We start from the raw sequence: 27,316 nt of genomic DNA on the forward strand, positions 1-27,316 counted from the left end.
TGGATTAAACAGGTGTCCGCCTTAAGGCAGGCGTATGCACTAGAGGGTTAAGAATGGAGGTTAAATGGAAGCTCGGAAGGTGAACAATGATACATGCACAATTTGACAAGAAGAAGCCGTGTGTACCGACACTTATGACACAAAGAATGGTAATTTCCCAGGAGACACTCAAAATAATCGTGAGACAAACTATAATAATTATACCCATGCACAATTCCAAGAGCAGTACGAGGTCAAGTTTTAAACCTGGCAGCTGAATATCTTTGCCTAAATATCCACTTGGATAGCCATCTTTTAAATCGACCAGCCTGTGACTCCCAGATCTCTTTGATACCATACAGCCCATCCCCTTTTGCTACAGCACCCGCTACATAACTAATTTTTCAACGTATCTCCTACAATTAATTCACCTCTGCCCTCGGGAGGTCCCTTTCACTTCTACGCCTCCTCTGTTCGAGATCGCTGCATCCTTCGAGTCCCGATCTGTTAAGCAGACCAAATGTTAGCCCAGAAAAAAAGGAAAGAACCACCCACAACCAGCGATCGCAAGTCGCGCGTAGCCTTTTCCCTCCATCCCATCACGGATCAACAGTTAGCAAATTGTCCCCCGCGTCCTACAGTTTTTTGCCCCGTCCGTCATTTGTCTCCGATATCACTCCTCCGCCCGTGCAACCCCCTCCCGCCCCCCTTCTCCACGCCCTTCGCCAGTCCTCTTCGTGCCAGGGACGCGCTACAATATATCGAATAAGCCGCAACGACAAAAAGAGCGGGCAATGCCGCGAAGGAAGGGTTCCGACGCCGACGGAGTTGGCCCGTGGGAAGAACAAAGAGCGCGCCGGGGGTGAAACATGGGGAGGTTCGGGGAAACGATATAGGCGGAAAGGGTAGCCAACCGCGTAAGGGAGGCACAGACGGAGCGAAAGGGGAAGGAGGAGAGAGCGAGAAGAGAGAGAGAGAGGGAGAGAGAGAGAGAGCGAGAGAGAAGGAGCGAGGGAAGGAGAGGACGGCATTTAAAACCGAGACGCACGGAGAAAAAGAGATTTGCATTGGCCGTAGTATGAGGGTGGCTCGAGGGGGTGGCGGTTTTCTGTTCTACGGAAGAACGAGGGGGTGAGTAACGACACGTATCATACGCGGAACCATATAACGTCGGCGGACACGTACGTTCGATATCGCGGCCGGTTTTTACGGGGAACGTTCCACCCTACGGATCCACCAATTAGACCGCGCGAAGGAGACCGCCAACCCCTCTGGCTGGCTCCTCGGGATCTTTTCGGCTTGCTCGTGGAACATGCGTGATTACATTTTCCATGTAATATACCATTGAGTACCAAGCTTTCGTTTCTTCTTTTCTCCAGTCGTTGGTTTTGGTATTTTCTTCCGTTTTTTTTTTTTTACTTTTGGCGAAACACCAAAATCCATGAGTTCAGCTGATTCAGACTCTTCTGGATAATTATAGGTCTTCGTCGATTGTGGTCATTCACAGTTTTTATATTGACCAGCAAGTGGTTGAGTGATAAACGAATTTGTTTCTACACTTTTGCAGATCATGAGACACGGTAGTCTCTCGCGCCAAGTATATGTAGGTGTATATGCGCAGCGGTCACAGAGTGGATCTATTACGCCACGACTCGCTATCAAGAACCCTGAGATTTCCGAATCTCTATAACGGCTGATCCGATTACATTTTGAATGGTCTTAATGGATAGCTTGGGTTTGATTTGCATTAGAAAAGTGTCTTCGTTTTGTTCCTACGGGCCTTATGAGCTGAGATATTTCGATGTAAAGTTGCAATTTGCTGAATTTCATGTTCTTAAAATTCAGCATCCTCATCGTCATCGTCCTACATATATATTTAATATTTAATTCTACTATCATACGTAGCATATGCACACGCACACATACACACATTCACGAACGCACGCACAAGAAAGAGAGAAAAAGATTAATGCAATTTATACATATTTATTCAGTTTAGCAACACCAATTCGGACCGCAGCGCCAAGTATTTTGAATAAAATATTTATACGTATTAAAATATTAATTTGTATAAAGATATATCTGCTTAATATTATTTAATACATTTTTTCACTGTACCATTGAGATTTTTCCTTTGTATAAATAGCCATTGTGATAATTGGCGCAATTGTTGTATATCATTATTTTTGTAAAGTTAAAATATAGAACATTAATATAATATTAATTTACGACAATGTCTTTAAATGGGATTCTTTTCGATGGAATTATATACTCGGCGCTCTTTTTTGTACCTTTTTGTAAAAAGTAATAACACACACGAATATAGGAACGAATACGTTCTCTTTCCTGCTGCAGTTAATCAACGGAATTCTGAAATCTCTGTTCGCATTTGGTGGCAATTGAAATTAACACAACGACTACTTGACATTACGACAGCAGTGGGCACTTCAACTTCTACATTTTCAAACATTGCAGATATATTCGCGAATGACGGTTTGTTGTATTCATAAATGATAGTTGTCATCGAGCAAGCAGAATTTCTAAAGTGGTTGCAAATGCGGTTCTCGATTGACGTTGAAATAATAGATTCCGAAGCGTCGATGCAACAGTACGTTTCGGTTCACTTCGGAAGCGTCGAATCACAGCCCCAGGTCTGCTCCTGTGGTCCTGGGGCGGCTCGCAACTTTCTCATTAGCCAGCGCGACAATGCGACATGCGACCACGTCCATATGAACGCTGCTCTCCCACTGTATAACTGTCACCGAGCACTTCGTATATCGAACGCTCTATCAATAAACAGCGACTGGCCATAATACTGCCGATCTAAAAGCCGTTGATCGTGAAATAAACCACATCGCCAATCCGCCTCCCACCTCTGAGGAATCCAGCTGAATTGACGCCGTTCAAAGTGACTTTGAAGCTGAGAAATCCTGAACGAGTTAATAATTTTAGCTGGGTACCAATAACACAAATTTTCGGAACGGACGTCGTGAAAATATAAAAATTATATTTGCAAAGTCCTGGTCGAGACGATTTAGTGGGTGTTTAGAAGCGTAAGCGAATAATTATATAAGGAAGCAGTTATAGAAAGAAAACGCAGCTACGAGCAGAGGAAACTGTTGTTCGGCCCAGAAGGAAGCCAATTGTCTTAACAACAAAGGGAACAACGGTTAAAATAATAGAGAAAGAGTAACGTAGCAGATGAGAGCAAGAGAGAAACGCCATAAAGGCGAGAGCAAAGATAAACGAGTGGAAGACAAAGGGAGAGAGGGGGTTACCGGTGTACAGAAATGGTTTCGGCAAAGAGTGCCCTTGCTGGTGCCCGCTCGTAATAAGCATAAATCCTCGGAGGCTTATCTAGCGGCGCCCAGAAGAACGCTAAAATAAAATATCATACATTCTGCCTTCTACCCTTCGTGCCAGGCTACGCGTTACGGTTGCCACCCCTTCCGCCCCTTATCCGTTCGCTTTGCGCCACCACCCACGGCATTCGCCGTTCCACCTTCCACCCTTGCGGACACCTCCACGACGAGATATCACGTCATGATCGCTCGAATCCTCATTGAAAGAAGGAGATAGGAGAGGACAACGGAGATAGTAGACAGTCAACAGTGGGGGGTTTTGAACGATTCAGGATTAGGGGAGAAATGCATGAAGGAGCTGGAACAGAAAAGTTGGGGAAAGTGTAAAAATAGAGAGTAGGCAGCATAAGTGTAGGAGTTTATGTAAATAATGATGTGTGAAGTGTAATTAGGTATACCTGTTAAGTAATTACATAATTTTGTTCATGTATAATGTTCATTGATCTTGAGTAGTGATATCTCTCAATAAACTGTACCATTTTATATTATAAGAACAAGGTAACCTCCGCTTACCCTTAACACATCTACCCAGAACAAAGATAGATAGATACATACTTTCAAAGCAAAAAAACTGAAAGCGAGGGAAATATTTCAGGCAATAAAGTTGGATGGGTTACCCTGTAGAATGGGTCTCAAGGTGGGTCCAGACTACTCGTGTAATTTGGCTCGCCGTGTTTGTGTGCCTGGTCTTTCCGACCGGCCTGGGTCGTAGTGTCGCTTATTGCTTCCACCGGAATTACACGTCCATTTGTTCGTAATACTTCGTATTGCCCCGGTGCATCGGGATATGGGGCGACGAGCCTTCTTTTGATGTACCAACACTCAGTGGATCCGCGCGAGCCATAGACTCGTATGAATGCTCGTGTCACCGTCCACACGTTGGTCGCAAGCCTGACGAGCAACTCGAGCTTCACCAGTGTCGCAAGCCAAAGGAGTAATCTGGACCCGCATTTAGGCAGGCGTAAGGAGTATTGTATACTGGATAAAAACCTATTTAACAAACCTTCAGATTCGACACTTCTTCAAAAACGTACCGTCCTCGTTCTTTTGAAACATCTCTTCGTAGAAGGAACAGTTGTCAAGGTACTTAAGGGGTCATGCTCAGTCAGGAGGCCCAAGAAAGGGTGGTCTTTGGAAATTTTTTACTCAAAAGCTATAACACATTTCTCCAAAAATCTTTTTTCCTTTTAAGGATTGCATCTAGCACCGTGCATCGTAATTTTTTTATTTAAAAATAGTTAGCAATAACTAAGTTACTGTCCATCACTCAAAGGTTCTCTAAAAATAAAGGCTTCTGCGGTGACCACTGCTGCTCGAAAGTCGATCATCTAAAATAAAAAATTCAAAAGAATTTACTTATTATATTATATTATCTAGTATTTGAACGAAGGATTTTTTTATCCCACGCTTAGTTTTCTTTTAATTGACGAAAATCAGGCACGATTTATGATAAAAATTGAAACTTTTACTTTAAACATCAGCCATTTTTTCCCAAATAAATATTTCGAAAAATCCTTCGTTCGAAGTACTAGATAATATAATATAATAAGTAAATTCTGTTGAATTGTTTATTTTTAGAGAACCTTCGAGTGATGGACAATAACTTAGTTATTGCTAAATATTTTTTAATAAAAAAATTACGATGCACGGTACAAGATACAATCCTTGAAAGGAAAAAAGATTTTTTGAGAAATGTGTTATAGCTTTTGAGTAAAAAATTTCCAAAAACCACCCTTTTTCGGCCTTCTGACTGAGCATGACCCCTTAAGGTCCCCGAATAAGATGAAGAAGGAATTTCGTCAAACAGATAGGAGATACAACAGACACGACAAAGAGATTTTATTATACAGTCGAATCCTCTGTCCGTAACTGCTAGTGACCGATAAAAGCAACAGCAACGTGGCACCGCTACCAGAAACTGGGTCAATCGAAGCGGAAAAACCAAAGGTAGTCTTGTTGGAATCAGAAATCTTTCGACTACCAACAGATTCAGGAGACGGTGCGTCTCCATAAAAAAAAATCGATAATTAACTGAGCATCGATCGGAAACCGTCGAAAAGCGCCGATCAAACAAGTCTCTACACATGGCAGAGTGAAGGAGGGGGCTGGGTGATGAAAAAAGATAGTCGGGGGTCATGGTGGATTTTTGTGCGCGTCGATGCAGCGCGAAATGTCGGCCAAAGGCACGTAGTCGGTGTAATGAGGCGAAATACATTTGCCGGGCGGCTGCTGGAGAAGCTCTGCCGTCCGTTGGCGGGGGTGGGTCGGAGGGAAAGGGTTGAGCTCGAAGCCCGATCAGTCATTAGACAAGTGGGTATTCACATATATCGAGTTGTAAAATCGATAGGGGTGTCCGTTAGCCGTGTATCCTGTAAGGAGACGATGGTGGGGGATGAGATGCGAGTCGATAGGGGCCGGGGGTGGGAGGGAGGGAGGGACAAGCCAGGGAAACGGAGGCTCTTCTCCTCGACATCAGACGGACGAAGACAGAACGTAACCCCTTTGCCTCGTCCCCCATCCCGGGACCGAGCTTCCCCTTCGACCCCTTTTGTTGCTTCGCCATTCACCCCCTGCCACCGCACGTATCCAGTCCTTGCATATTAATCCTGCCCATAATTCCCACTTCCCAGTTTGGGCAACCCTTCGGCTCCGGCTACCTCGCCACCCCCGTCGAGAGAACGAAAGGGAATCAGAATAAGCAAGGGAAAGAGGAGTCGGTCCGGGGGTGGGTTCACGGAGGGAGGGAGGGAAAGGGATACCCGTCTCCTATCGATTGGGCTTTCTTTCCGAGCCCAAGCTTTTAATTGGCATTCTCCCGTGGCGAGAAAAGGAGAGAGCCTCCGGAGATCCTCCAACCCACCATCCCCGTCGGGGTACGCCGCTGCGTTACTTACGACGGAGTAGTGGGCTGCCCGCGATCTTTCCTGCGCGGTGGAAAAATCCGAGATCACGCGGAGCCCGTCGAGCGGGATCCGATAATCCACTGATTTTCACTTCTAACCGAGCACGGACGTACGCTGACTTGGGCTGTCTGTCTTCGACAGACCTTGGGTATTTTGGATCGAAAATTGTATGAGAAAAAGTCTATACTGTATGAGAAAAAGCGAACCACGCGTTGTTGGTTCAGTTCGAGTTGTCGACATTAACGAAAGGCTGTTGGTACTTGTACCGACAGGTTGACCACTTTACAAAAGCGTCCTCCAGGTGATAGCTGAACAAGGGTGCAACGGAATATGTTTCGTTACGCTTTCAAGTGAAATCCTTGAGGATCACCCAACACAGCCTGTAAATACGTAATAAGGAGGTATCATTATTACCTTTATTACCAGTGTCGAACAGAGGGATTAAAGAATACTCCAGTATCGTCAACCACCCCCGAAACCTCGCGTCGTCCCTCGGCCAAAGAAAGGCGAAAGCTGCGGAGGCACAGGAGCCCTCGCGCGGCCATAACGATCCCTCGCGGCGCATCATTGGTGGACAGGCAACGAAAATTAATACGCGAGGCAACCAGCGGCCTCCTTGCGCGCACCCCCTGCGTGCCGTCGCGCACACGTACTCGTTTCCACGGTCCACGTGCGCGTGTATGGGTACGAGTGTACCCCCGCGCGCGCCACCTAAGTGCGAGCGAGCGAGGGCAACGTGTGCGTGAAGATTGATTATACTGCGGGAGAAAATGTGATCAATAGCTCGACAAACAAAGGCCCCTCGGACGACCGTGTGTGTATAATGCAAATAGCAAAAATCACGGTGCTCCGGGGAGGGGGTTAGTGGCCGGGAGGGGAGAAAGGGTTGAAGGAGATGATCGACGGTCAAGAAACAATGGCAACGCGGCTACTTGGTGCACCCTACCCTGACATCCTGCCCCTTTCTAGAAAATCTCGTTCTTCGCCCTTCCCCTTTAGTCGACTTCTCACCCCGACGCTTCGGGCTCGCTTTAATTTGCATACGATCGTGTCTTCCGACTTACCTTCGAACACCCGACTGTCCACCATGCCTCGCGACCATCGATCAAGCACCTCCCCCCTTGTTTTTACCCCCGTAACACAGCACGGCCACCCCTTTCGTGGTCACCGACGCCTTCGGCTTGTTCCGTTAACGAGGGCTGCTTCTTCCATCGATGATATTGTTCCGAGAACGTGGAGAACGCGAACCTGGGGCGATTCAGGGGACGAGGAGCGCGGGGTGGTGATGAATAAAGGGATGAACGGAGCGACTCGATTGTGTGTGGCTGTTCAAGAAGAAACGGGTGAAATAGGAGGACGCTTGGAAGGTTCTTAGTTTTTATTTTTAGCTTTAAGCGTGCCAGGACGTGAAAGCAAAAAACAGAAAGGGGCGCATTAGAGAATTATCCATTCCTATTGCTCCTATCCTTCGTTTTTCGGAGAACGGGGGATACTGGAAAGATTTCATCCGTGGGAAGGATGCGGAGGCGATGGATAGCGACAGTCCTCTTAAAACGGGTGGAACGTGGTGGAAGGGGCGTGCAACAGTTACACATCGCCGTTTCGTGCCACAAAGTCACGCGAGGAAGCAGGGAAGAAACGAGTGGAGAGAACCAGCAATGTACCTATCACGAATTCATTTTAAAATCTCTCCTTCTTTCTGGAAAATAAGAAAAGAATATAGGAGCGAGGGAGACGAGCCAGTTGGGAGCGAGAGATGCCACGTAATAGCTTCCCGTGTCGTTAATCGTGCTTGACTTTTGTGTTCCGTTTCGTGTCCTCAAAATTTGCCCGTTACAACGGTCGCGGTGAAGCTTAATTTCTCCAAAATTCACCGCATCGATTTCCGAATACTGGTTTTATGGACTCCATCTGAGTGCCACGAATCTTTCATTACCACCGCGCATCGGCTAGACAGATTGAATGATCCAAATGCGGGACAGGAAGGAAAAAAAGAATTTACGATCCTCTGTTCGCGGAATGTCCCTATTCAGCGGCGATGCCATGGGCTGGCCTCAGATTTGGAACAAGATCGAAATTCAATATGGAGAGCGACGCGGGTTTTTACGAACGACTCGGAGACATTAAATTTAACGAATCCACGAGCATGAACGAACGGTAGCCGTTGATATTATCGATGCACGGGGGGGAATACCTCGGTTTCTAACTGTGCGCCAGGCTTTCGTGCATTTGCCAGTGTGGTGGTCTATCGAATCGTCAGTAATATGCCAGTCAAGTTGATTCTTTACTGCAGAATGCCGCAGAAGTCTGTTACCCATTTTAAAATTCAATTATTTTATTTTAGAGTAATATTCGCCAGCCCTCTTTCGTTCAGATTAAAGTACAAAAAGTAGCCAACACAAATTTGCGGACTCCGGGGACACGCAATTTGGCGGATATAAACTTTAGAAAATACAATAGCTGGAAAAATAAACCTCCACGTATTGCAGTTTACTGTGTATATTTATAATTCTCAACATTCCTTTCTTTTAATATTTTATTTTTCTCTTTCACATTTGCATTTAGAGCGAAGAACTAATTTTTACGCCATCCTGTACTACCGCGTGGTTAGTGTAATTAGTGAATACCTGATAGTCACATTGAGTATGTAGGTAGGTATTTGCAGCAATCGAGTTTCTAAAGACGTGATAACCTTACCGGTGAATCACAAAGTGACAACTTTTTGTACTTCTAAATATCTTAATATTAAATGAGCATCACGCCTGGGAACTTATTTACCCCTGAGCTTATTCCACGTCAAAACGGATAGGTGAAAAATTTAGTTTCACCGAAAATACGGAAAGAAAAATTTGTTTTAACCCATTGTATATAAATACTTTCCTACGCTAGGCTATTGTTTTGAAAACGTGTGCGTGCGGACTGACCATGGGAACCGTGCAGTTCCAAGCGGTGTGCACTATCGTAAGTTTTATTTTTTTATTAACTGTTCCCAAAATCTCTCCACTTTTTTGAAAAAGGCATTTATTAGTTGAAGACTCAACGAATCGAATGGTATTTTTTTTCAAGCCGGACCGTGGGTGGGAACGACGTCAAATCGCGATTTAAAACTTCGAATAACATTGTTTTTGAAAAAAAACTTTGAAAAACTTTGTAACATTATTTGAAGCAAAGCACGCGCTCTCGACGGACTAAAGTGTTCACCCCGCTGTTCGCAAGAATCCCATTTTCAGTCCCCAATCGTGGAAAAGGATGCGTTTCGTCAATGGTAAGATACTTGCACAGGGGGTAAGTTCGAGGATATCGACACGCTGTTAATTCCAGCTGTCCTTCCTCTCGAGCCTCGCCCGCGAAGCGATAACCTACCCCATCGCTAATGGCGGACATTATTACGAGCAACTTCGGGAACTTACACCCCTGCCGTCGCCCCACCGCCTGGTCCGCCCATTCCCGCGTGTCTAGAACGTCGATGCGTACTTATCCACTTCGTCGTGTGATCGAAATGCAGGGTGAAGTGACCTCAAGCCGTGAGCTGTGTATCGATTGCGAATGAAGCACGGTGGACGAGCTCAGGCCAGGTAGCTACCCCTGATAAATAAATTAAGGGGTGAGAATGCTTGACTCCGCATCAAGGATTTTCGATCACACACCGAATCAAAGGGACTTGGAACTGCCGGCCACAAATACTATAATTTCCTCCCCGTACTTTCCACGAGAAGAATTCGTCCGGGGGTAAATTGTGCAACGGAAGCAAATGAATTACGATTCAAGGCTGGTTTGTAAACATATTTCGGAATTTTTTACACTCTTATTTAACAATTTATGTACCATTAATTATTGACACGGGTGATGGTTTTAATCACCATTCATCATTATCACATGATATTTTTTACTAGTATTAGTGTTCCGAATAACTATTTCTCTAAGAGTTTTTATTATTTCTAATATCTTAAAATCAGTATGATGAATTGCGATATTTCTGAATGAACAGATTTCTAGATTCACTTGCCAACTGGATACACCTCTCATAAAATACACCCACCCCCCTCCCTCCATTCCTTTGTTACCAGAAGGGGGGAAACGAATCGGAGCAACGTGTTGTTTGTCAAACACGGTCGAAAAAATACCTTAACTGTTTTTCCTTTCGTTTTTTTTTTTTTTGCAAATCTGCCGCTCATCTTGTCGGAGTCCCGCCAACGCACGCCGGGGGCGTGAATTCCGCGAAATTGAAGCTTTGCTCTCGTCAATTAACCCCCAGTAGGAAAAAGAACGATGCCTCGCTGTGGGGAAAAACAATTGATACGATCTCTCGTTCGCATCGTGTGCCGCTGCACCGTGCAAAACGCATTCAGCTTTAAAATCGTTCCCCTCTGGTGCCGCTGCTGCCGGCTTTTACCACCCCTGGACCACCGTTCGCGCGCTCCAGCCCCCTTCCCGTGCCGATATTTTCGTACGTTGGAGTCGGTCGTGTAACACGTGGATGGATTCCGGCTCGGAAGCCTTCGAGCTTTCGCGTATTCATCGCGATTGATCGCGCCAGCGACGATCGCCCAACCCCCACCGCACCGCTCACCCCGTTCACTCCAAGAACTGTCTGCCGAGGAGATAAAAAAGAAAATATTGGAATAATCACGTGGGAGAGTATCGTGTTGCATCGATGGCACGCTTTCTCCCGTCTCTGGATTTTCTTTCTTTGTTCGCGGCACGCAGGATGGCACTGATTGCTAGGGGTGGGTATCCTATCCATAATCTTTCGTAGACCATATCTTTGCAATAACCGTACGGGTGTAGAGTATTTTTGTCATAAATTTTTGTTATGGAGGGAGTGGAGAAATCGTAATTAGTGTAATTAACTACCTGATCAGTGTTTCAGAATTAGGTAATCGCTGGTATGGTGTACCTACTCCGTTTTAGAGACACGAATTTAAGATTCACGTTGTTTTCCTGTTAATAGGGTAAACTAACCCAGTGAATGACCAAATTATTGAATCTATGGACCTTTGAGATTAATACTTGAATATATTTATGCATAACAACGAAACAACTGTTGATGAATTTAAATTTATTTTTCTTGAAATTTCTATGAATATAATTATTTATGCTTATCGTAATTTAAAAAAAAAATTATAAAATGCGAAACGTGTAGAAGCTCAGTAAATGACCTTTCTTATTAAAAATGCATACTTTTAATAAGAATTGTACTTATTAATGTTCGTATAATACGCGTAACTAAAAATATAGGATATTAAAAGTGCGACTACACTCCATTTATAACCATATAATAATGTTTAAATTTATAATCCTAATTTCTTTGCCTAACGGTCATTCACTGGTATGCGGTCAATTGTTGGTTTACCCTACATTTCTTTTCCCTTGTTTCTATTTCCTGCCCTATTCTTTTACTTTGTCTGGGTTCAATTAATAGCAGCATATAGCTACACATCACTGATTTACACATTGTTATTTAAATTATCAATTCAGTTTGTAAGTACACCTGTTACTTTAGTGCACTAAATACAAATCGTTGTTGTTATTATTACTAAATAGGGGGTCTTGTGGGTAAAGGCATGTAGTCTACGAACCCTTTAGCTAGTCACGTGGTATGTCTATAAATGAAGAAACAGATGGTAGTGGAAATGGAAAGAATAGAATTGAATAATGTCTTCCACACGATCACTATTTGTCGAATTAATAGCATCTTAGAATTTCCTCATTCAAGAGAAGTATTTACGACATTAAACTCATGAATCATATTCATACACCCCCGCAAGAATTACGTTTACGATAATGTTTAAAAAATTTATGAATCATGCTCACGATTTCTCTCATTTCATTTTTCTGCGCTTTCGTTCACTTTTTGTGCGGTAGAAAATGGTGACCGATCCTTTTAACAGAATTATTGTACGTACATGTGACGCGCCACATTTTTACGGAAATTATTTTCATATCATGGTGGAACGAATAGTATCGTTGTTTGGCCGGATTTAATTCGCTGTTGTTATCGGCGACGTGTCGACATTTTTCGATTCTATCGCGGCACGATATGTCCTTTCGTTGCGAGATTGGGTTTCAACGGCGTCCGCGAAATTTCTGCGTTTCTCCGGTTACGTGCTTTCCCCTGCGTCCTGTTTATCGGGACACGATAACGACGATTCTGGCGATTCATTTCAAAGTTCGATGAAAATTTATACTGGCACCAACGTTGCAAAATTCTATAGAAAGGCTAAAGTTTCACGCGAACATTCACTTGTTCCGCTTACCATTTTAAATCAACACGTGCATTAGTTTTCCATCATTAATTATTAGTGGCGTACGATCCAATGTACAGTGGATTAGTCCTACTGCTGTAACGATCCTAATGTCGCCTGCAACTTAATCCATGCCGTTTCTTTAATTATGCATCCGTACCTCGTTCCTCCGTTCTCTCTTCTAGATTCTAATTCTACCAGTTGCACTATTCTAGATTCGCCCATGTTCGTCGCTTCTCTTCTGACTTTTCTCTACCTGACTTTGTTTTATCAATCGCTTCTCCCAATTTTCCTCTCTTTCGACTCCCTTTTGCTTCCCTTCCTGATCTGTCATTCATCGCCCTTTTTGCCCCTCCACACTTTCCCTTTCATTCCTACCTCCCTCGATGCACCCCTTTCCCCTCTTATGCATTCATAGCACCTGTTCGTATGAAGAGCCTGGGGGGTACGTGTGCAGTCTCGCGTGCCCGATTACTGCGGGACAGAATGGTTTTGCTTATCCGAAAAACATCTGCTCCACATAGCGGAATTATGAAATTCGATTTTAAATCAGGCTAACATAAATGGCACGACTTGTTTCTCCCTAATACCAAACAGGACTGGCGTTCACTCCCAAACGAGCAAAAAGGAGGTGTGATATACTTTGAAGTACCCGTGGAAGAGGATTCTAATGATCAGGTCAAGATGTATTCGATGAGAAACGGTTTTTCTCCTTTTTGTGGTGATCCTTCTAAGTTCGCAGGGCCCACACGTGACTATCGAGCAACTCAGCACTGAGAGCACGAAAAAATGCCGCGCTTTACGTGCAACCCGACTCCCCAGCAATTATGAGTACCAATATTCAACGGCGACTAAACTTTAAATTAGCCTCTAGCGGCTAAGCGGCCGATATCGATTCCGGCACAATCGATTCGATAAAATTAATAAAGAGCCGCCACTAAGCTCCTTAGCCGCTGATAAATGAGCAACCGAAAGCGCGGGGGCGGAATGGGATTTCGTGAACGCGATTCTGTATTTGTATCGTCGGTAATGTACTTACTGCCCGTGTTGGATTTCATGACAACCCGGAAACAGGTACCGATACCAGTGATGTCTCGCCTAATTACTCATGATCTCTGTGTTTCGTTTTATTCAGACCGTCTGAGAGTTAATGAAAACTCTTGTTAGAGTCCCAGGAATATCTTGGAGCCACTGGGACTTTGATTCTTACACAATTCGTAGCATCTTTGTAATAACTCCACGAGATGTAGACTATTCGCATGAGAAATTTGGAGAACTTGTTTATAAGAATCAGCGTGAATTCTTCTAACAGTTTCATTCTATTAATGCCAGCCCGAGAGTCTGGAATTACTAGCCGATTGACGCATTCTGTATAACTTTTGCATGCTGGGACTTTAAGAGATTGCACACACCAAAATGAACAAACGTTTTTGGTCGGTTTGACCTTGCACCGAGTTGCGAGAAACAGTAAAACACCTGTCCCTTCACGTACCGCACGAGAGGACCCCAAATACCAGGCCATATTTCACCCACGCCCTACATACCGGATTCTATTAGAAATGAACGTTACCTTAAAGATGAACTCTTTGCTTTCAGATCAGTCAGCTGGTGGAGGAAGTGTCTAGGTTACAACAAAGCCTGCAGCGTCTCCAGGAGACGAGTGCACAGGCGACGGCGCGGCTCGAGGAGGAACTCGAGGCGCGCAGACAGCACATCAGCCGGCTGGAGAGCAAGCTGGAACGACAGAGGGACTATGACGACCTGAAACGCGAGATAAACGCGCTGAGGTCGGTCGATCTCTCGCAGATCCCGACCGGCGAGCCTGGCAAGAGCCTGGAGCACCTTCTAATGGAACGCTCGAAGGCGCTCCAGCAGACCGAGAGCTTGAAGCCATCCAACACTCCGGACGCGCTCGGTAAGTCCGTCAAAATCAGTCTTCAGACAGCGTTAGGCCCCGTGCAAGAGTGTTTAGGAATCGATCGATCCTCGGCTTCTTGAGGGGGACGTAACGGTCGACGTTAGGTGCACCGTTCGAACCGATCGATTATCTAACGAAATCGTCGCCGTCCGCTTTAGATCAGGAATTGCTAGAGACAATCGTAACATGGACTGTCCGTGACCCTTCTCTTATCATTGCCGCTGTTAATTCCTGCGCTAAAGCTCTGGTCTTCGATACCCGACTCTCTCTCTCTTCGAGGCTACGTCGAAGGACTCAGTCGATCGTGCGTCGATGAAACGAAAGAGAAATAAAAAAAAAATAAAAGGACACGAGTCACGCAACGCGGACGCTTCTTGTAAAGAACGAGGGATGACTGAAGGAGCTTACCGAGAGAAAAGGAACGATGAAGTAACTCTCTCTGCTTACCGTTGTGTTTGCTCTACTCTTTAACTCTGTATCTTCTTCTCCTTTCTCTCTTTCTCTATCCCACTTTTCTCTCGCTAACCCCTTTCTTAACGTACTTATTATTCTGATCCTATTTCTTTGTACTCTCTATTTCTCCCTCTCCTTCTTGCTGTCGAGCTTCTGTCATCCTCTTACACTTGGTTTCTTTGGGTTTCTTTCTCCTTTCTCTGCCTGCCTCTCTCCGAGATCCTCTGCTGCTTATACTGCACTTCTTTCGGAGCTGCTCTCTCGCTGGTACGTGCATCGACGTGCCCTTTGCAGGAGGTACTAATGTTAAGTGCACGTCGGCCAACAGCCACATGCCCCCTTTACCAAACACCGCGGACACCCTGATAATCCCCCCAGGCCCACCTTGCGTCCGCTGCCACCACCTGCACGTTGGGATACGTCAAACCGCGTACATGCAAACTTGTGGACGATCGGTCGCGATGTTTGCCTCGCGCCAAAGCGGCAATTCGTTATTCCGGCGATCAGATGTTACGAAATCGGTCCAGAACGAGGTAAAGAAGCAGAGAGCGAGAGAGGAGCCGCATAATCACAAGCAGAGAAAGAACCCAAAAAGCCATCGCTTCAGGATTCTAGGTGTACCATCCTTTTCAATCCCACGACTTCTTGCTATCCATTGAAGAACCAATCTCCCTTTCCTCACCAGCTTTCTTGTAAGCTAGTTTGAAACTTCATTTGAGCTGGTCCACAGCCCTTGACGGAAATCAACACGATCGTTCGAAATGATGGGTTACGTTTCGAGGTTGAACGAGGGACAGTGAACACAGTTTCACCGACAAACCGCGACACTTTTCCTCTCGTTGGGCCACGTTGTTCCTCGTTTATACGGATTCACGCGACGAAGCGTCGAAAAAGAGAGTCTCGGTCATCGTCTATCGTCCAGGAGGCTACGGAACGACTTAGTCCACCCGGGGATGGGAATGCTGCAACAGACGACGCGTACCGCTTAGGGCTTGTCCAGACGAGACTCATCGGTGACTCGCGACTGGTAGCGCGGGCATATTCATGCGTTCTCCGTCTTTGTTCATCTTTTTTTTAATCACAGCTACATTTGCCAAGTGAATTTGTTGTGGATACCAGTCGCCAAACACCGATCAGGGGACGTCGTGATCTGGACCAGAAGTTTTTGGATGGAACCGAACTTGAATGTTGGAATCGATAGACATGAACTCCAAAACTATCAAATCCACCAAACCACTAAAAAGATTTAATGTCTGTCTAATACTACTGATATTCAGCGAGTTCTACATTTGAAGCCCGATTCCATCCAAAAGACGCTTGTCCAAATCGTGATTCCACGTTGGCAGTGTCTCGTCTGAGAAGGTCCTCGAGTCGGCCGTCATCCGCGTATGTGAGCTCGTGTTGACGCGGCCCCTTGTGTTTTTGGTGGTTGCAGGTGGACTATCGTCACCCCTGCAGCGCGCCTCAACCGCCTCGCCCCACGGTGTCGGGGGTGTACCGCCTTCGTCCCACGTGTCCTCCCAGCAACCACCTCCGCCGCCCCCAACAGCGATCTCCCTCCCACCGCGTTCCACACCGACACCCTCTTCAGCCACTTCGACCACCTCCAGCCTCCTCTTCCCGCCGCCCCTTCAGAATGTCGAGACATTCGGCTCCTTCCTCGGCGAAGAGATTGTCGCCAACTGGAGGCGGACGTTGGAGAGATCCATCATGAATCAGCAGCAGCAGCAACAACAACAGCAGCATCATCAACAACAGCAGCAACAACAGCAACAACATCATCAACAACAGCAACACCAACAGCAGCAGCAGCCGACTCCGCTTAGTCAGTTGGCGCAGCAACAGCAGCAACAGTTACAGCAAGCACAGCCCCTCATCGGTTTGCATCCCCCAACCGGCACGACTAGCATGAACCATCTTCCATCGCCAACGGACCCCTCGTCCAGCTCCAACACCCCAGCCAAATCGAACACCCCTCTAGGAACTACTCCACTGAGCTGCCTTGACGCGGCAGAGAAGGCTCCAACTCCGATCTCCGGCCACGAAACGCCTGCACCACCCACGCCATCCTCCACCACCGCGTTAACGTCGCCTCCTAGTTTTCAACCGCCTATCAGCATGATCGAGACTACAACTTCCTCGGCTTCCATCAACGGCGGCAGCGTAGCACCGGCTATGCCCACGGCTCCACCGTCAAAGAGTCCCGCGGACCAGGAGTCCTGTCACAACAACAACAACAACAGCCATCACCTGGCCAACAACAATATCGGCGGTTTGAGTGTGCTGGACACACTGAAGAGCCCATTTCGCTTCGACGACAGGACGCATCCGTTCAGATTCGGCGACGAGTTTGGAGCTGCCGGGATGGCTGGTAGACTGGGAGAGTCGCTGATCCCAAAGGGAGACCCCATGGAAGCTAGGCTGCAGGAGATGCTGCGGTACAACATGGACAAGTATGCCTCGCAGAACCTGGACACGCTGCACATAGCCAGGAGGGTCAGGGAGCTGCTGTCGATACACAATATCGGCCAGAGGCTGTTCGCCAAGTATGTCCTCGGGCTGAGCCAGGGGACTGTCAGCGAGCTGCTGAGCAAACCGAAGCCGTGGGACAAGCTGACGGAAAAAGGCCGCGACAGCTACAGGAAGATGCACGGTTGGGCATGCGACGACAACGCTGTAATGCTGCTAAAATCCCTGATACCCAAGAAAGGTAAGTAACGATCTGTTTCCACAGCTGTCTCTCTCCAGTTCTCCCACCTATGTTTTTGGACCTACGATCACCTCTGTCGAGCGGTGAAGATCAAACGTCCGCGAGATGAAACGAGAGCTTGTGGTTACCTTGTCGGTCTGATCGTTTGAGGAGAAACGTTGTCGTGTAGTTCGTCGTCGCGTCGGGGTCGGGACACTTCCAGTAATTCTGTTCGTTTCTTCTTCGATCGTTAGGGACAGCAGGTATCAACAGGTTCGGCGATGCAATGGTGGACACCTTGAGTGGTCACCTCGGTGCTCAACCTGTTGACGACTCTGCTGTTCATCTTGAATGGATCGTTTCAGCTTCGCCGCTGATCAATCTACCACGTTTGACTCCTAAGAAATCTCTTCTGCCTCGCACTGCCAATAATCTGTTCTTGCGAACCACTAACACATGAGCTGTCAGTTAACTATTTTCGGCTGTCTAATACGGGTGTTTACTGGTATCTCTGTTTGGCCTAACTTCACCACGGAGGAGGACATATAACGCTAGAGAACCGGAGGTCGCATCCCTCTCTATGAAAGCTATAAAAACGATTATTCAGGTAGCCATGCGTTGGTGACATCGTGAGCTTAAGCAACTTGTTTTTTCAAACATTCGCAGAACACAGGTAGGCACTTTTGTAGGTTGCATGACCACAGCAGAATAGATTTATCAAGTGTTGACTTTTAGGAGCACTAGGAACCATAAATATTTTTCGAGCCGTCGAACAATGCAAGCGATAGGTGTATTATGTTATCTGGGAAAAGATGTCAGAAAAACAAGTTTTCTTGACCGTATTTGAAGGTGATTCAGTAAGTCAGAAATCTGATGGGTTCCCTTGTTGTAGCAAAGTGTGCAACAGGCTGTTCCTCTGCTGCATCACTGCGCAGTATGTACCACGTGCTTCCTTCCTGAGACGATTATGCAACAGATAAATCGCAAACGATACGTTTATTAAAAGTATCAGTACTCGATGGCCTCGTACTAATATAATTTAGTTTACATTATAATTTCGTGATTTTAATGAACATTCGTGAAAACTATGAGCAGAAGAAGGCGGATACCCGTACGCAGGTTCATCCGCCCAGGTATCACAAGTTTCGGTCAGTTATGCCCAAAATGGTCAAAGTCGTACTTATAAATACATTATCATTCCTGGAAAAACCATAATAATCTGCATATAGAAATAATAATATTGGGTTGCAAGTATTGATAGCCTCGAACACAAGCCTGGAACCGTTGGCATCTTATTTTTTATTTTTCCGAAAATCGTTTAAGCCATTCATATATTTTTTTAGTCGAATTAAGAATCCGTCCATCGATCTGAAATTGCTAGGCAATAAGGCCACCTACAGGACATACTGGCAGATATGACGTAAAACAGTTCGAAGATGACGTTCGATTTCCTCCTTAATGGCCTTAATTAAATTATACAGTCAGTTGGCGCGCCACCACTCGCTATATATCGATTGTTCGCTGCGTTTGGCAGCCATATTGTTTAGACTAATAGCTCTCGGGAGTAGGAAACTGGGGATGACTTCTAAGCAAGGGTGCAATACATAAAGGATTCGAGGACAGAAAGGAGGATTGGGGAGGGGGATGCTTAAGGAAACGGGGGGTCCAAGAGAAAGCAGAGACGTTGAAGATCTGCCTACACTTATCGCAAGGGTAATTTATGCTTTCGCTAGGCCACCAGGGGAAATAAAAAGTAATCTACCTCATCGTAATTTGAGAAAGCATCGAAAGAAAATAATAAACTGATACGCATTTGGTCGCGTGACTGAACCATCGCCATATCAAACTCCAAAAAGAAACGTGTGAATTTAGTGGCAGGTATTTCAGGACTCTACATATAACGAAGATGCGGATATCTGTCGTTCCCTACGAGTACCTATGTACTATCATATGCCAGCTATAAAAAAACGAATGTCGAATATCTAAACGTCGTATGACCTATAGCGTGTGAACGAGTACCTATGTATAGTCAGTACAAATTATTTACCCATAATACAATTATTTCTTCTTCGAACAGTACCTACCCTCGAGAGAAATCGCTCCAGACTCCAAAGCCGTATGATCTCTTATATTCCATGGTTTCAAGATCAACGTTGGTCAAGCCACCGTTTTCCTCCCCCGCCCCGTCTCACCGTCGCCACTATTCATCGTTTCCGGTTTTCTGTAAATATTAATTCCGATGGAAGAGGATGTCGAGTCGAGCGTCATAATGGGGCATCCGTGTCCGGCGCGCGAAAAATAAAACGCGTGTATAAAATAGTAATTCATAACCTCCCTTTCCTTGTGCCCGTCGCTGGGGAAGGGGGTGGGGGAGGTGCCGACTGTGACAACGCAGACGTCGTGCATCAATGGATTGTCGGTTTCCGTCGAACAATGATAATCATCCGCGCCGCGCGGGAAAAGGGGGGAAAATGATTGCACCGCGTGCGTGACGAGGAGCGGGAGGGATGGAATAGGGGAAGCGGAGGTACCGGTAGCGTCCCTCTCCCCCCCCCCCGCCCCGTTGCGAATTGACTTCGAAATTACAGATATAAGCGCGAATTTCTGCGCCGTACCCTCGGAATATAGATGATTAGTATCAATTTGTAGTTGCAGGGTTAAAGGATGGGACAGAAATTATGAATCGTCTGGAATTTATATTTTTATAAAGTTAGGTTTCATGATAGTTTGTAATGAAAGAACAGAATCCATACTTTTCTCTCGGAGACCCTATGCAGAACTTCTTACAACCGATGTTTCCAAGGTGGAAAACAAATTGTACGATCCGCTTAATTAGCTCGATTCAACAGGGACTGTTTTACTAGAAGATGATTAAATATTACTTTTATACAAATTCTTTGGACAAAATATATGTAGTAATTTTCGTATCATTTTGGCAGATCTTCTGAAAATAAATGAGCAGTTTCATGAAATTCTTGTACCCTTACTTTTAGTTAACAAGTTTCTATCCTCGGTTATTTACGATTCAATGTTGTTATTTACATACAATGTTTACGTTGAAGATTCGTATTCGTTTAAGCCCACAAGGATGTTGATCGTTTTACGATTTTTCTAAAATCTTTCTGAACTTTCTCGAAGTCCGTGGTAAAAGACTTTCTCTAGGAACTCGTTAGAGGCAGCAGAAAATTGTTTAATAAGCTCACTTACGGTAGATCATACTCGCGTAGATTAATTGCCATCGATAGATACAGATGTAGTGTCGTGTTTAACGTGTCGCCGGTTGCTTTTCAGTAGGATATAAGTATACCGAAAGGGTGGTTCGAAACACCAATTATCGATCGTGATTAACGCGGAAAAATCAGTGGCATTATCCGAGACCGAAAAATAACTTCTAAACGTACGGACAACTTCTTGGTGTAAATAAATACTTAACGCAAAGAATCCACAGAGTAGTTGATTATACCTATCTGTAATCTATTATTGGAATATTTATTTGTTTACAGTAATGGACAAAGAAATGTTTAACAATGAAGTTTCTATGTAAATACTATGTAACAGACTTCTCTAATCAGGTTTATATCGCTGGTGTATTTTGGAGAATGCCCTCCCGAATCTGTACGACATAAATCGGGATACAGTGTTCTCTCGTCGAAACGCAATGATTTTCACATCGTATTCACTCTGCAAAATTTCTTTTGATCAACAAATACGAGGGAAAAAATTGATTTTACTCTTAATTGCAATAGCATACTGCAAACTTTCATGCAAATGCATTTTTTGTAATATATATATATATATATATATATTTACAACAAAAAAATATATATATATATTTACAAATTTATATATATATATAAAGAAACAGCATCCAAATGTTGACATTTGTATTGTCGTTAGAGGACCCCGAAATTATGCAAACTGTCAGGTTGCATAAGTTACACGTTCTGCGTACTTTTGTTTAGAATCATATGCGAGGATTTATCGGTGTATATTTAGCGCCTTCGTATTTATTGAAACAGCACGTTTGGCGGGCGCAAGCACTGTGTGCGATAAATATATTGGGTTATGAGCATTCGCAGGAAAAATCGTGCGAATTGCTAATCCTATGACAAATGCATTTGGATCGCAGCCCAGTATTCAGCAAGACACGCTCAAGCTATTTATTATTGCAACACAATTGATCTAAGCACGGTTGGTCCAAGAGCAACGTACCGCGAGAGTACCGTAATAAAGACGGTTGGTAACGGTCCAACTCTGCTCGTTGCTGAAGTTTCATCCTTTGTAATTATGCCCGCGAGTTTTCGCGATTTCAATGATGAACGATAATCAATGTACTGCAATTTGTCAGAAGGAAGCTACCGCCGCTTATGTCGATAATATCACCCGGGGATTGCCCGAAATGGACCACTGATACCAACATTATATAATATGTAAAATCTAGAAACGAAAATAAGCATACGTACACCCATAAAAACAATTCGAGGTAATCTCTCCTTTTACACCATCACTGCATAAATGCAATAGATTCATCTTTCGAAAATTCACGTAGAAGAGAATCTACGGGATAACATAATCGATCTATAAAAATACGAAAAATCCCGAGTCGATCGCACGATCGAATATACCGGTCGTTTCTCACCGTTTATAAGAGGCAGGTGATAAGTAGGTTTCCGATTAGAGGCTTTAGAAAAAGGATTGGCTAAAGTCATATTATCAGCTTGATTCTCGTCAGCTCGATAAGGATTGATCGTTCGGCTAATTTTAATTCTGATGGCGTTCGTTGCTCATACTACATACCTGGAAAATCACTGGAAGGAATTCTTTTTAATTCAGCGACCCTTTGAAGCATGGCACGGTTATCGAAGCGCGGATATGCATCGCTGTAGCTATGGGACTCTAATTGTCCGATTATAATTGTAAATTGTTCTACTGCGCGGCTCGAAATATGCTTGTTATTTCCTCCTCGCCTTAAGGCCGAGTAAATAAATGGGATGTAAAATAACAGCGAACCAGAGCACGCCGGTTTGATCTTCAGGAACCGGGAATAAATTCATTCGATAGAATCATGCAAAATTACTAGCGTTTATAGAAATGTCTTGGCAAAGTAGTAAGATTCGTGCGAATTATCTTCGAACGAACCCCGTGGAAGAGTGCCCCCGTAAAATCGATGGAGAAGTGCTTTTAGTTAGAAGATTCAAGTTGATGTCATGCGAGAATAATTAACGCACTCGGTCCGTAGCGTTCGTTGACCTAATCTGCGAGCGATAGCGTTATCACTGTGTAATTGTGATTCCAAGAGACTGCAGAATGGATGTTAGAACAAGGAGATCTCGACAAACGAGAGGATTCGTCGATGACGCCATCGATTTTCACGCGAAGTCGGTGTTCGGGGATCGTACGCATTTCTCCCGCGCTTTCTAATCAGTTTTCAGTCGGTTTGAATTTCACTCGCACAATGGCAACGACACCAACGATTCCTCTACTTTTCCTAATCGCACGCTTTAATTCCTTAATTGCGTGAAAGCACCGGATCGGAACGCTTGGTAGCCGGCGATCTGGGAACTTTCTGACTACTGCTTCCAGACGAAGATCGTGCTGATCTAATTTTCGTTGTAGCTTTTCAAGACCGAACGCTTCCAGATGCTCGAAAGTTGTACATAACTAGCAATATTCTATACAGTTTCGCGTATACTTTGTAACCAATACTATTGTCATTCACGTCAGTAATATCTGCGCGTTTCTTTTATTAAAATTCGTGGTGTTTTGGCTTATTCGTGTTAGGTTCATAGGGATGAGAACTTCATACTCGTTCTAAAGGGGTAAGCTAATAATAATAATAATAATTCTTTATTGCACAGTAGACTTTACAATAGAAAACATATAAAAAAGCGAGAAAGAGAAAAAAAAGAATAGTTAGATTTGAATGGTACATATAACATTAGAGGAGTGCAAAAGGCGAGGTACAGCTGTCAGCTGTTATTAACCTTACCATTTAAAGCTACTTAAAACTAAAACTAACACAGTAGAGTACGCGAAAAGTAAATGTGGACGGCGAAGTAACACAATCAAAAGCAAGAACTAACAAACAAAAGTAAAAGTTAATAATTAACTGTTAATGCTGATTGGCAGAAAATAGTGCCACTGCATGCTTGAAGGATGCCGGTGTAATTTATGAATCTTGAATCAAAAGGTTAATAAATTTTTACATGTTTCGAAAGTTCTCCTTAGTCTAACCATCTTTACGCGAAACCGATATTTATATAACACATCTATGAAAAGTTACAGCGGTGTTTAGTTAGTTCCAGTCATATTGCTTTGCAAACGCGTCTGACCACGGACAATCCGTTTCCCCTTATTCTTCCGTTACGTTCACTTCGGGCAATCTAAACACAGTCATACCGTAAACTGGGGGAACATTGGCAGGTTTTTGAAACATTTTGTTATATAATTTAAAAATTAACATGTTTACATTTGCTTTAAGCACCCTATCATAACATTGCATCCTTTGTGATTGCACTACAAGTGTCAGAACGCCTAAAATATTTGTCCTTTTCCTCCTTTAATACATGTTAAAAACGTTTAGTGTACCGGGGTAACATTGGCAAATCACATAGATAGCATTAACGGGTTAAGTTTTACTAATCTGAAGCCAGTAAGATACATCGACACTTAAATTTCTATATTTTATTTTATTTTTTACATCTTAATAGCATAATAGCATTGCATATAAATAGCACTAACAGATTAAGTTTTACTAATCTGACGTAAAACAATGTAACCCCGGCGTATGCCAATGTTCCCCCAGTTTACGATACTTTCTTCTATCTTGCTGTAGCCTTCGATATTCACACTATCTATCGACCAGTAAAAAATTACTAACATTTAAACAAGCTTCTATTACAACTCCATTCAAGACTCTCGAGTTCTAGAACCCCGATAGACACAGCTGTTGAGTACACTGGAAAATCCTGTTCTCCGTGAAAATTCCTAGTGACGAAGTTGCTGAAATACACTGTGCACACTTTCCACGAGTCATCGAACAATGGCGGATGGCGCAAGGAACGCCTAGATGATTGTTCCCAGAACAATCGCCTGGTTTCTTAAGTTAACCCAATGACGGGTTCTCACGAAATCGTTCGAAATTTTGTAACCGACTATTGTCAACGTTCGCCCCCCCCTGCCCTTCCTCTGTCGCAAGAGGAACACCGAGATATTTTTGTTGCATACGTGTGCCCCGATAAATAATCGCCAGGACAAATTGCAGTATGGATTTCCCTGCATTGCGTGGCTATTGTCCTCGTACATGCGATTGTTCTCTTTCGAGGATTCCTGTGACACGGTCTTCGATGCCTTTTGCGCGATCTAAACGAACGAACCGTGACGTTTCGTCAACCGGAAGGAAATGAAGGTTGACAGACCTGCGCGCAGTCAGTGGGGAAGAACAGTTTCGTGACATTTCGGCAATTCTTTGTCTAATTGGTCTCTATAGTCCGCAGGCACGTGACTGTATTAAAATATTATTTAAAAACATGAAAATTCGAATATCTAGAGTATGCCAGGCGTACGCAATATTCCGGAGACTCTAATTGCGTGTACAATGTTTAAAAAGGTCCAAGTATCTGCATCGCGCGCGATGTTCAGTTTAGATCATCTTTGTTCGACAGCTTGAATATGCAATGCGCCACGAAATAATCACGCCGCGGATGTAAACGGGATTTAAAGAAAAAAGGAGTATATTAATGCAGGAAGTTGGCGGTAATCAGCCTGGATCAAGCGCAATTTGTCATGGAGTAGAGTTGTTTTTCGCCGCAATGCGTCAATTTGTACTCCGTTCGATAACGATAATGTCGATTTCATATGTGCGACCACAAAAAGCGGATTCGCAGGGCAAAAAGTAACGCATGCTAATGACTTCAGTTTTTTTCAGACGCGTTACTGGCAAATGATGGGAAGGCTTTCTCACGAAGCGCACATGCTTTTCTGTCACTTAAAATCCGCAATTTGAATTCGAAATTGTACCGAGGTTTAAACCGTGTAATTTACGTTGTTAGAAACCTTATCCAGCTTTTAGCGTAAACTTCGCACTCTTCGTGTCATTATTTATATCTTCGAGACGGTCAAATACTTGACAGCTTTAGGGTACTTAAATCGAAATGAAATTGAACTAAATTTAAGGTCTGGGTTAGGTTGCAATTTTTTTTTTTAGGGTTTTATTTTAAGGTGATCGCATCAACAGTGGAGTCCTTAGCGACCACCCACCTTCGAGCAGTGATTACATACTAGGAATTAGGTTATAGAATTATGTAATGCTCAATTACAAGAGGTCAATTAAACTGATCGCTTCGAAGAATTGTATTACATTCTGAATACTTTTACGTTTGCTCAAGTTTGACTGCAAGTTTGTCTCAACATTGAAACGGTTCCTTTCCTGGGAGAACTTAGGGCACGCCAGCAGAACATGCTCTATGCTTAAAAGTGTTTTACAAGGCTCACATTCAGGAGGGGGCTGTTTAGTTATTAAATATTCATGGGTTAGTCGCGAATGGCCGGTACGAATGCGGGTAAGAGCGACTTGATTTTTCCTGGATAGCTCTGGGGTATTTGGTTTCTCTTGAACATTTGCTCTGACTTAGCTTTGTTTGAGAGTTGTTCAGCCATTCGTAGTTCCAGAGACTATTGATGGCTTCTTTAATAGCTGCTTTTGAATCTGGAAGGTTTGTTCTGAGATCCGCAATGATAGGTAGTTTCGATGCCTCTTGGGCGGCTTTGTAATACCAAATTTTGTTCGGCTATATTACCCGCATATTTTCAAAACGGTGAATAGCAACGTGTTTGCGTTCGGGACAACCGTTTCTTTTTGTTAAAGGATAGTCGATGGCTACGCGCAAAATTCCGTCATACGAATACACAGAAGAGGTTGGCAGAAATCGAAGTTCCTTGGCACGAGTTCAAACTTCACGAGCAAATACACGTATACGTACAAGATGCGCGTGCACACGTCCTGCACGGTCCTTCTAGAATTTCTGCATCGACAAAATGAGCATCGACTGTCGCCATTGTCCTCGTAACGTGCCTATGTCTACCCACTGTGTTGTCGATTTCTTGAAACATTTCCCCCTTCGGCCGACCAATATTCTCTCAACGACTGCAACATCAGTTTCTTGGATCGTTGTCCACATTCCACTCTTAATGACCAATTAATCTTTCCTCCTTTCGCCTCTAACTTGACACCGTATTACGCTCTTATTACACGGAAGAAATCACGCTGTAGCGAATTTCAGATGAAATCGAACGGAACAGATTGTAATTTGCATATTAAACAACTCTTATTTCTCATATGTAATTCCATGGTAATATCTTTAGCATGTACACGAGTTCCATTGATACTCAATGCTGTCCTTCCCCCTTTCAAATTTCATCTGACACGCGTCTCCAAAAAATCAGAGAAAAGCCACTGTGCGCTAGAACAATGTTCAGCAGACCTGAATAGAAAATAAGGTATTTAAAATAGGTACGTAGCACAGTCACGAGACCGACTGTGTTGGCTCGTCTATTTGTGCAACGCGATGCTAAAATGAAAACAGACAGGCAATGACGTTTGTCAGGTTCAACCTCCGTCGGTAATTTTCTGACTAACCGTAAGACACTGACAAATAGGGACAAAAGTATCAGTTTCTAAGCCGACACGTCTTCAGAAACAGTTACTTTGAATCACTTACCATGTGCGATGCTCTCGTCATCGATGAATTCCAATTCGACGAGCATTT

General features: G+C 44.2%; 1 protein-coding gene and 1 long non-coding RNA gene across 7 annotated transcripts in view; one reads left to right on the forward strand and one right to left on the reverse strand.

Moving 5' to 3' along the window:
* The window catches only part of LOC143375492 (uncharacterized), a 448,968-nt gene that overhangs the window by 178,879 nt on the left and 242,773 nt on the right, over window positions 1–27,316 (reverse strand). The window lies entirely within an intron of this gene.
* Cut (homeobox protein, cut) overlaps window positions 1–27,316 on the forward strand; it is a 157,267-nt gene that overhangs the window by 121,917 nt on the left and 8,034 nt on the right. For all 6 annotated transcript variants that reach the window (XM_076824278.1, XM_076824269.1, XM_076824255.1 and 3 more), the window contains exons 4-5: window positions 14,086–14,404; window positions 16,296–17,570. In XM_076824278.1, coding sequence (XP_076680393.1) covers window positions 14,086–14,404; window positions 16,296–17,570 — 1,594 coding nt within the window. The remainder of the gene's footprint in view (window positions 1–14,085; window positions 14,405–16,295; window positions 17,571–27,316) is intronic.

Source organism: Andrena cerasifolii, chromosome 1 (assembly GCF_050908995.1).
Source record: "Andrena cerasifolii isolate SP2316 chromosome 1, iyAndCera1_principal, whole genome shotgun sequence".
Taxonomy (NCBI): domain Eukaryota; kingdom Metazoa; phylum Arthropoda; class Insecta; order Hymenoptera; family Andrenidae; genus Andrena; species Andrena cerasifolii.